Below are 12253 nucleotides of genomic sequence, written 5' to 3'. Positions count from 1 at the left end.
CAATGTGTGACATGGTCTGAAGAGCTCCACAGCAACAGGAAGAGTTACTGGCCTGGCCACATCAGACAAGGTTGACTGCACAACAACCCTGTCCTGTCCGAAAGCAGTTCAGTGTGGTCCACAGATGACATGGAAAGTTGAAGCCAGGAGGGTAGACAGTTGGCTCAGCAATGAGGAAGTGGTTTACAACATCTGCTGAAGACCACTCAACACTCCATACTGAAACAGCTGTCATATCCTCTGGCAACAATCCTAACCAAATTGGGCATCTCGAAGTCAAGCAGGCTGCTGGATGTGAGGTGATGTCCATGTACAGTGGAAGTTTCTCACTGGCATAGACCTTAGCCAACACTTTTGTGGTTGCTTCCTGGCGACGCAAATGTGGAGGAGGAATGTTGCTGAGTACCGGCTGCCATGGTAAAGAAGTAGGATCTAGTGTTCCAGAGATTATGTACATTGTTGTATTGAGCTGGACATCAGTTAACTTAGTGTGGGATGATCGAGCCCAGACAGGAGTGCAATACTCAGCTGTTGTATAACAGAGGTCCTGTGCTGATGTATTGAGTGTCTAAGCACTAGCACCCCAGGTTGAGCAAGCCAGTTTGCAGAGTAGGTTGTTTCGAGTTCAAAGTTTTGCTGCAGTTTTCTTCAGGTGGTTGTAGAATGTCAGTGATTTGTCCAGGGTCACACCAAGGTATGTTGGTGTTGGGTCATGTTTTATTTGGTGCCCATTGAGGAGGATGCGAAGCTCATGGTTCGCATTTACACTGTCATGGTGGAAGACACTGGAGACTGTCTTTGTTACGCTTGGCTGTAGACGCCATTTCTTGAAGAAGTCCGGCATATCCTCCAGGTCCTTGTTCAGTACCCCCTCAAGCTCAGTAAATGAGTGACTTTGGGTCCTGGGAGCAATGTCATCTGCATACATGAACTTGCTTGACTGTGTTACAGGTAAGTCATTGATATAGGCATTGAACAAACTTGGCGAAAGAACAGACCCTTGTGGGATTCCTTTAGTCTGATGCCTCCACAAGCTGCAGCTCTCTGTGATGTGCACTCTGAAGTGCCTGTTGCAACGGAACAGTTCAGTAGTCTCAACTATCCAGCACGGCAATACTCTGGAAATTTTCAACAGCAGCTCTGCATGCCAGACCGTGTCATATGACTCTGTTAGATCCAGACAAACAACTCCAGTTTTCAGGTTCCTCTGAAACCCATTTTCAACAAATGTAGTCAGGGCAAGGACTTGATTGCAAGTGCTACAGCCATGCCTGAAGCCTACCTGCTCAACAGTTATGATATTCTCCAAGTCAGGACCAATTCTTTGGTGAATCAGGCACTCCAGTACCTTAAAACAGACTAAAAGCAAGGAGATCGGCCAATAAATTGCTGCATTGTGGGGATCTTTCCCAGGCTTTGGGATCGCAATAATCTTTGCCTGGCACCACAAAGACTGCATGCAATTTTCCATAACAACCTGGATGTAAAAAGCGGCAAGCCATTCCTTTGCCTTCGGGCCAAGATGCTTCAGGAACTCAGGCAGAATGTTGTCATATCCTGCTGCTTTTCTTGATTTGTTGCAGCATAGCACTGTTTCAGGTTCTGTTGTTGTAAATGCCTTGGGAGTATTTTGATCTAGTTCATCTGACTTCCAACGGCAGTATTGTTGCCACTCATCTCGTACTTGACGTACTTAAAGTACTTCTGACAGCAGCATTGTCACCACTCATCTCTTACTTGACATACTTAAGCTTACTACAAACTTTGGATTTGGCTTCTCCTTAACAAACCCTATGAAACTTGTGAAATGAGTGCTAACTATGCCTTTTTGTTTGGTTCCTTCTTGCTAATCTGCAATAGATTAGGATAAGTCACTGATCAATGTTAGATATTTTAATGATTTGACTTACATAACACTGTTTGGGTCCTTTGAAATGAGTCAACTTTCTTACATGTCCATCAGTGCTAGCTCTCACGCAAGTAAGATTGCATGTTTTTAAAAGGTTTCAATTGACTTGATCTGATAAGTAACCCAATTATACAAAGCTCGTCTACTTTTAATTGATAGTAACAATGTAGCAAACACTTCCACAAGTGGTAAATCAACTCATCATCAGCACTAAGTAGGTTCTCACAGTAGATTAATACTTTTCACATTTCATTACAAGAGGGCATATTACATTTATGATGAATTCAGTGAGGCTATATTAAAAGATAAAACCAAACATAGAATTTTTAACTTGACAAAGACTTATTGAATTTAGATTTGAATTGATGTTGGCACCCATAGGCATTAAGTTCATTGATTGATATTTCAATGTATATTGTTCTTTACAGTGATTAAAAATTTTGTTTTAAAGAAAATTAAACACAGTATGTGATTTTTTATTAAAATTAGCGAATTTCATAATCTTCATTCCAAATTTACCAACTGCCTCTTTTAAAATAAAATGAATGATATATCAAGGTTGACCAGATTTGATTACAATTTCATTGAAATTCAGAAAATATGGACCTATTATTTTTGGTGTTTTCTATTTTAAAAAATGGGATCAACACCTACCCACTACGTAGTATGCAGGTTGACAGATTATCCGGACATGCTAAAACAAGGGAGTGATATATCCAGGCATGCTAAAACAAGGGAGTGATATATCCAGGCATGCTAAAACAAGGAAGTGATATATCCAGGCATGCTAAAACAAGGGAGTGATATATCCAGGCAAGCTAAAAGAAGGGAGTAATATATCCAGGCATGCTAAAACAAGGGAGTGATATATCCAGGCATGCTAAAACAAGGGAGTGATATATCCAGGCATGCTAAAACAAGAGAGTGATATATCCGGGCATGCTAAAACAAGGGACTGATATATCTGGGCTTGCTAAAACAAGGGAGTGATATAACCAAGCATGCTAAAACAAGGGAGTGATATATCCAGGCATGCTAAAACAAGGGAGTGATATATTCAGGCGTGCTAAAACAAGGAAGTGATATATCCAGGCATGCTAAAACAAGGGAGTGATATATCCAGGCATGCTAAAACAAGGGAATGATATATCCAGGCATGCTAAAACAAGGGAGTGATATATCTGGGCTTGCTAAAACAAGGGAGTGATATAAGGGAGTGATATAACCAGGCATGCTAAAACAAGGGAGTGATATATCCAGGCATGCTAAAACAAGGGAGTGATATATCCAGGCGTGCTAAAACAAGGGAGTGAGATATCCAGGCATGCTAAAACATGGGAGTGACATATCTTCATCAACTTTTAAGGATGACTTACAGTTTGGTAAGAAAGAAGCCAATTGATTTTCAAGTCAAAAGGTCCAAGTTCAAACTCACAGTTACTGAAAGAAGAAATATGCATAATAATGTTTGTTCAAGTCCACATCCATTGACCAAAATTTGTGGAAGGCTTGGCACTTTCAGTGTGGAAGAAGTCTCTTGATTTTGGGGCAAAACAACCAAAAGTCAAGGTCATTGTGGCTTAGAGAATGGTAAATTTTGCAGAATAACTGTTCTAAAGAAAGTTTCTTGACAAAACTTTGTACTGCTCAGGTAACCTCATGGTTAGAGTGCATGCCTCGGATGCGCGAGGTTGCGAGTTCAATCCCCGGCCGAGTCATACCAAAGACTTATAAAAATGGTACTAACATCTGCCTCACTAGGCACTCAGCATTAAAAGGATAGTGTTATGCCTGGTAGGCCTGGTGTTAGGATAATGTGACTGGGTGGGATATGATGCTACATGTCTGCAGCATGATGCCCCAGTGATAGACATCACTATAAACTGCCACACTACAGACATCGTAGTGATATGACTGAATTTTTTTTAAAGCTGTGTTAAAAATCAAACACACACACACACACACCAAACTTTGTGGATGACTTACATATAGGGTAATAAAGAAACCAATAGATTCTGTGGTCTAAAGGTCTCAGGTCACAGCCTTGATACGTCCAATAAGAAAATAATGGTGTCTGAACTGTAAGTTTTGTAGAAGACCATGACCAAATGTTCAGATTATTATGAACCATTTGTCAGTAATCTCCAGAGTCAACCACGCCTTGCTGCATAGTGGACCATTATAATGCCATTCTCGTTAATGAGAAGTCGAGTTGGAATTATAAATTATTTAATGCACAGTAAAGGACAGTTAAATTGTATTTATATATCCAGGTTTATTATTATTAAAATATATTTTAAGATTTGTTACCAGATTTTATACATGCAGATGAAGATGCATAATATACCATACATAAGGTTGAGTCCAACTGCTAACAACACAATGCTTCAGCAAATCTGGGTCTCTGTTATTAGTTCTACTGATTACACCTAGCGTAGATCCTGATCTGTTGGTGCATTATATGATGTCAGACTTGTGTCGGTGCAATTTGTATTTGGGGTTGACTTATAAGTGTGTATATGTCTTATGTTGTGTATCACTCTTTTCAGTTGATATGTTAACTTTATAAATACAGACAATTTCAATGATAGAGTTGATAACTTCATAAATACAGACAATTTCAGTGATACAGTTGATAACTTCATGAATACAGACAATTTCAATGATACATTTGATAACTTCATGAATACAATTTCAATGATACAGTTGATAACTTCATGAATACAGACAATTTCAATGATACAGTTGATAACTTCATGAATACAATTTCAATGATACAGTTGATAACTTCATGAATACAGACAATTTCAGTGATACAGTTGATAACTTCATGAATACAGACAATTTCAATGATACAGTTGATAACTTCATGAATACAATTTCAATGATACAGTTGATAACTTCGTGAATACAGACAATTCCAATGATACAGTTGATAACTTCATGAATACAGACAATTTCAATGATACAGTTGATAACTTCATGAATACAGACAATTTCAATGATACAGTTGATAACTTCGTGAATACAGACAATTTCAATGATACAGTTGATAACTTCATGAATACAATTTCAATGATAGAGTTGATAACTTCATAAATACAGACAATTTCAGTGATACAGTTGATAACTTCATGAATACAGACAATTTCAATGATACATTTGATAACTTCAAGAATACAATTTCAATGATACAGTTGATAACTTCATGAATACAGACAATTTCAATGATACAGTTGATAACTTCATGAATACAATTTCAATGATACAGTTGATAACTTCGTGAATACAGACAATTTCAATGATACAGTTGATAACTTCATGAATACAGACAATTTCAATGATACAGTTGATAACTTCATGAATACAGACAATTTCAATGATACAGTTCATAACTTTATAAATACAGACAATTTCAATGATACAGTTAATAACTTTATAAATACAGACAAGTTCAATGATACAGTTGAGAACTTCATGAATACAGACAATTTCAATGATACAGTTATTAACTTTATAAATACAGACAATTTCAATGATACAGTTAATAACTTTATAAATACAGACAATTTCAATGATACAGTTAATAACTTTATAAATACAGACAATTTCAATGATACAGTTAATAACTTTATAAATACAGACAATTTCAATGATACAGTTAATAAATTTATAAATACAGATAATTTCAATGATACAGTTGATAACTTCATGTATGCAGACAATTTCAATGATACAGTTAATAACTTTATAAATACAGACAAGTTCAATGATACAGTTAATAACTTTATAAATACAGACAATTTCAATGATACAGTTAATAACTTTATAAATACAGACAATTTCAATGATACAGTTGATTACTTTATAAATACAGACAATTTCAATGATACAGTTAATAACTTTATAAATACAGACAATTTCAATGATACAGTTGATAACTTCATGAATACAGACAATTTCAATGATACAGTTAATAACTTGATAAATACAGACAATTTCAATGATACAGTTAATAACTTTATACAGACAATTTCAATGATACAGTTAATAACTTTATAAATACAGACAATTTCAATGATACAGGTAATAACTTTATAAATACAGACAATTTCAATGATACAGTTAATAACTTTATAAATACAGACAATTTCAATGATACAGTTAATAACTTTATAAATACAGACAATTTCAATGATACAGTTAATAACTTTATAAATACAGACAATTTCAATGATACAGTTATAAATTTATAAATACAGATAATTTCAATGATACAGTTGATAACTTCATGTATGCAGACAATTTCAATGATACAGTTAATAACTTTATAAATACAGACAAGTTCAATGATACAGTTAATAACTTTATAAATACAGACAATTTCAATGATACAGTTAATAACTTTATAAATACAGACAATTTCAATGATACAGTTGATAACTTCATGAATACAGACAATTTCAATGATACAGTTAATAACTTGATAAATACAGACAATTTCAATGATACAGTTAATAACTTTATACAGACAATTTCAATGATACAGTTAATAACTTTATAAATACAGACAATTTCAATGATACAGGTAATAACTTTATAAATACAGACAATTTCAATGATACAGTTAATAACTTTATAAATACAGACAATTTCAATGATACAGTTAATAACTTTATAAATACAGACAATTTCAATGATACAGTTAATAACTTTATAAATACAGACAATTTCAATGATACAGTTAATAAATTTATAAATACAGATAATTTCAATGATACAGTTGATAACTTCATGTATGCAGACAATTTCAATGATACAGTTAATAACTTTATAAATACAGACAATTTCAATGATACAGTTGATAACTTCATGAATACAGACAATTTCAATGATACAGTTAATAACTTGATAAATACAGACAATTTCAATGATACAGTTAATAACTTTATACAGACAATTTCAATGATACAGTTAATAACTTTATAAATACAGACAATTTCAATGATACAGGTAATAACTTTATAAATACAGACAATTTCAATGATACAGGTAATAACTTTATAAATACAGACAATTTCAATGATACAGTTGATAACTTCATGAATACAGACAATTTCAATGATACAGTTGATAACTTCATGAATACAGACAATTTCAATGATACAGTTAATAACTTCATGAATACAGACAATTTCAATGATACAGTTAATAACTTTATAAATACAGACAGTTTCAATGATACAGTTGATAACTTCATGAATACAGACAATTTGAATGATACAGTTAATAACTTCATGAATACAGACAATTTCAATGATACAGTTGATAACTTCATGAATACAGACAATTTCAATGATACAGTTGATAACTTTATAAATACAGACAATTTCAATGATACAGTTGATAACTTCATGAATACAGACAATTTCACTGATACAGTTAATAACTTTATAAATACAGACAATTTCAATGATACAGTTAATAACTTTATAATACAGACAGTTTCAATGATACAGTTGATAACTTCATGAATACAGACAATTTGAATGATACAGTTAATAACTTCATGAATACAGACAATTTCAATGATACAGTTGATAACTTCATGAATACAGACAATTTCAATGATACAGTTGATAACTTTATAAATACAGACAATTTCAATGATACAGTTGATAACTTCATGAATACAGACAATTTCACTGATACAGTTAATAACTTTATAAATACAGACAATTTCAATGATACAGTTAATAACTTTATAATACAGACAGTTTCAATGATACAGTTGATAACTTCATGAATACAGACAATTTGAATGATACAGTTAATAACTTCATGAATACAGACAATTTCAATGATACAGTTGATAACTTCATGAATACAGACAATTTCAATGATACAGTTGATAACTTCATGAATACAGACAATTTCAATGATACAGTTGATAACTTCATAAATACAGACAATTTCAATAATACAATTGATAACTTCATAAATACAGACAATTTCAATAATACAGTTGATAACTTCATAAATACAGACAATTTCAATGATACAGTTGATAACTTCATAAATACAGACAATTTCAATGATACAGTTGATAACTTCATGAATGCAGGCAATTTCAAAGATACAATTGATAACTTCATGAATACAGACAATTTCAATGATACAGTTGATAACTTCATAAATACAGACAAGTTTAATGATACAGTTGATAACTTCATAAATACAGACAATTTCAAAGATACAGTTGATAACTTCATAAATACAGACAATTTCAATGATCTTCAGCAAAGCTCATGTTTATGGAAATATTTAGTCCTTTTAAAAAAAATGTTTTCTGCAAATCTAGGGTCTCTGTTATGTGTATGCCACCACCACACACATGCCAGCTTTTACATTATGATCATAAACTTGCTGAAATGGCCCATAAATTACAGACTTGGAAAGTAAGAGCCAAAAATATGTCAAAAGATTCATGGGATCAAATCTGGGTATGGGCTTATCAGTATTTTGTCAAGATTTTGGTTTGTTTTCACATTTGATTCAATGGAATTGGTCAGGGAACCAAACTAAATTTACAGGAGTACCTCAGACATAGTTGTCATACAAAATGCCTCCAACAAATGAAAACATGCCTTTATTACAATTTCATTATCTAGTGTAGAACTATTAAGATGGACATCCTTGGTTGTGCTTGAAGAAAAAAGGCAACAGTTACGTTCACTAGACAACATATCATGTAAATTTGAGTTTTGCTCATGGCAGTAGATTTGATTGCCAAAGCCACATAAAATAGAAAAACAAAACTTACATCAAGTTGAGAGATATAGCAAGAAGCCAGAGACCTCCCTGGAGTTTGGAACTGCATTTTTTCTTTTGAACTAAAGGTCAGTAGGGATTAATTTAGCTTTTTTTAACTGTCGCTTGTTTCAAGTCGACAAAGTTAGTACATGATATTTGATTACACTTTACTAAAATTTGGTCTCACTTGCAGAAATATTTGACTGACTCTCTGAAGTCATCTTATGTTTGCTTGGTCTACTATCACATGCAAAGTAAAATGTATGCTATAAAAGAGTCAGAGGATATACTTCTGGTTCTAGGAGCCATGGTGGTTCAGTTTTTAGCATGCTGGACTTGCAACAGAAAGGGAAAAGTGTTTAAATCCTAACATCAGAAATTATCCTCGGTCGGCTACCATAGTGTATTGATGAGCAAGGAACTTGACTCCAGTTGCCTCAATACTAAATAGCCTTCCTGTGTTGCTGTGCCACGAAACAGCAAACCAATTGAAACCAAAAATGGTTCATTGTATCATGAGGACTATCTGTGTTCACTGCAGTCTTATACATACATACTCTGAAAAGAATGTTTCTCTTTTTTGTAAAATATTTGCATAAAATCAGTTTAGCCGAACTTCTTTTTAACTCAGCTATGCCTTTTTTGCTAACAAGGACTTAGGATCTTTTCAAGGACTTAGGATGCTTTCCAAGGACTTAGGATGCTTTCCAAGGACTAAGGATGCTTTCCAACCCTGAGAATTAAAAGTTTTGGTTCATGCTAGGAATATCAGTAGTTTTTTTTTTTTTTTGGCATGGAAGTACTGTAAAAATAAATTACTGTGTTGTGTACATTGTATGTTCAATTTTGTGACATCATTTGCAGCCTCTAATGGTGTCTGACTCATAGAGATAATCCAGTACTTTCAAGTAATTTATTTCATAGAAATACCCAAATTTTCCATTCTGAAGATTACATAAAGCATGTCTCCTACAAATAAAATCCAATTCAGACGCCAGTGTCCTGTCCCACGAGGATATGTAATTTAAAAAAATGACTGGATTTTTCTTGCCAACCGTGCAATGAGCTCTTGCTAGCATTTGTTAACACAGTTAGAGGTTGATTTATAGAGAATTTTGACCTTGGCAGATCTTGATGGAATTATTTTTTATGCTTTTAGTTCCTTTTCAATACTAAAATGGCCACTATTATTTATTCTGTTAATTTGATGCTTAATTGTTAATTTTTTTAAACAAGTTTTCAGATGTAATCTTCATTAGGCATCAATTTCAGGTTACTAAAGATATCTTTTGTTTGAGATTTTGAATAAAACATTTGTGGCATGCTTTTGTCCTTTAAAAAGATTTGGGGAGAAATTTGAATTTATCATCCTCATATTGTACAAAAGTAGATTTTTTAGAAAATAAATTCTGCATGAGTGCTCACCCAGTGTTAAGTTTATGAAATGGGTTGAATAATGTATATCTCTTAAAAGCCTTGATATGCAGAAGGGCTTCAACACACACACAGTTATGATAAAGTTATATGTGAAATGAGCACAGATGTACTAGTTTCTTTATCACATGACAAAAAATATTACTGGAAATAAAAAGCAGAAAAAAATTAGAGTATACATTTGGATGTCTCAGATGTTATGCCTTGCAGAATGTTGTAACTTCATTCATCAGTAGTTAAATGTATTTTCATTAGGTGATAAAGTATTTTAGCTATTAAGGAAATTGCATCTTGTTGTATCATTGCAGGTGGCAGCACTGGCAATTAGCAGTGCCAACGGCTTGTTACTGAAGGGTGGTAAAGAAGCACATCATAGCAACAAGATATTGTATGATCTTGTTCAAGAAGCCCTAGAACTGCATGCACCGAAGACCTCAATATCCTTGGTAAATAGTGGAAGGTCTAGAAATTCGGTATTTACTAAACTAATTACCTGTTTAACCCTTGTCAGAAGAGGCTCCCACTCTGCTGCCTTGGTAGGAGGTCATCCAGCATTGGATCACTTACTTATAATGTTTGCCCGCCTGCAAAAAGCTTCAGACTCCGACCCGGCTTTGTATAATAAACTGGCAGATCAGGCGATAATGTTATGTAAAAGAAACAAACCACATGCACAAACTCATTTATTAGCTCTACTGATCACAGACCAGAAGAGCTTATGGGATGATCTGTTGTCCGTTGACTGTCATCCAAAAGGTCCATCGATCTGATAGCACTAGGTTGATATGACTGCTTCTCATTTAGTACTTTGAGGATTGCCTTGAAACTTTACAGACACATTCATCCCATGGTCTAGTTTGGCCTATATGAAAATGATACACGTTAAGATATCCATTATTTTATCCTTTTGAACGTATGGTCATATCAAAATGAATTTTTCTCTTAAAGATTTCTCATAATAATTGGCACTATTATATCTAGTTGGTCCTAAATGTTGTTGATCTGGTGTCCGCCATGGCGATCTAGAAAATCTTGCTTCTGATTGGATGGCTAAAGGGTTTTCTCTAAAAGACCTCTCATGATGTCTAGATGGTCCTAAATAAAAATGGTGCCAGTCTGGTGTCAAATATGGCCACCATGATAGTATTCTTGAAAATCTTCTTGTAGCTACTCCTTCCAAATGGATGGTCTTATCAAACTGGGTTTTCACAAAAAGATTTCTTATGATGTCTATTTGGGGTTAATTAAAAATGATGCCAATCTTATGATGTCTATTTGGGGCTAATTAAAAATGATGCCAATCTTATGATGTCTATTTGGGGCTAATTAAAAATTATGCCAATCTTATGATGTCTATTTGGGGCTAATTAAAAGTTATGCCAATCTGACATCTAACATGGCAGCCATCTTATAAATCTTGTTATCACAATTCTACCTGAACAGGAAGTCATATTGATGTGGGGTTTTCTCCAGAAGGTTTATTATGATGTCCAGTTGGTCCTAAATGAAAATGGTGCTAATCTGATGTCCACTATGGCTGCCACAGCAACCATCTTAAAAATCTTGTTATTGTTACTCCTGAATGGACAGTCATTCCTTAAAAAACGTGTCATCTCTATTCCTCTTGAAATGGATGGCTGTATGATATGAACATAGTTTTCAGCAATCGACTTCTTATGATACCTAGTTGGTTCTAAATTAACATGGCACCATTTGTACATCTAATATGGCTGACCAAAAGAAATTTATTGATGTACACCACTCCTTGTATGAAGGGGGGGGGGGGAATTACTCTAACTGGCACCTAAATGAAAATGGTACCAATCATTCTAATATGTGCGCATCAAATCTTATTGGCTGAAGAATATCAGAGATGATTTCAACACTTGGCAGTTAAAAGAAAGCAGTGATCTTGTCTTAAATTCCTGGACATTTGTTTCGACCTATCAGTCTCTTTGAGAGACTCTTGATTTCAGACATGTTACCTGATCATAATACCTTGGGAGAACTACTGCTACTTCACGAATCCAGCCCTCCAGAAGCTATAAGTTATCTGCTCACAGAATAATCTCCCCTTGTGACATGGATTGACACCAG

General features: G+C 34.0%; 1 protein-coding gene across 1 annotated transcript in view; it reads left to right on the top strand.

Annotated features, from left to right (window-relative positions):
* LOC149795662 (delta-1-pyrroline-5-carboxylate synthase-like) overlaps positions 1-12253 on the top strand; it is a 110180-nt gene that overhangs the window by 57738 nt on the left and 40189 nt on the right. The window contains exon 10 of the mRNA XM_089965503.1: positions 10465-10602. Coding sequence (XP_089821629.1) covers positions 10465-10602 — 138 coding nt within the window. The remainder of the gene's footprint in view (positions 1-10464; positions 10603-12253) is intronic.

Source organism: Sinohyriopsis cumingii, chromosome 7 (assembly GCF_028554795.1).
Source record: "Sinohyriopsis cumingii isolate HCF-2022 chromosome 7, ASM2855479v2, whole genome shotgun sequence".
Classification (NCBI taxonomy): Eukaryota; Metazoa; Mollusca; class Bivalvia; order Unionida; family Unionidae; genus Sinohyriopsis; species Sinohyriopsis cumingii.
Note: the sequence above shows the minus strand (reverse complement) of the source record. Positions and strands in the feature narration are given on the sequence as shown.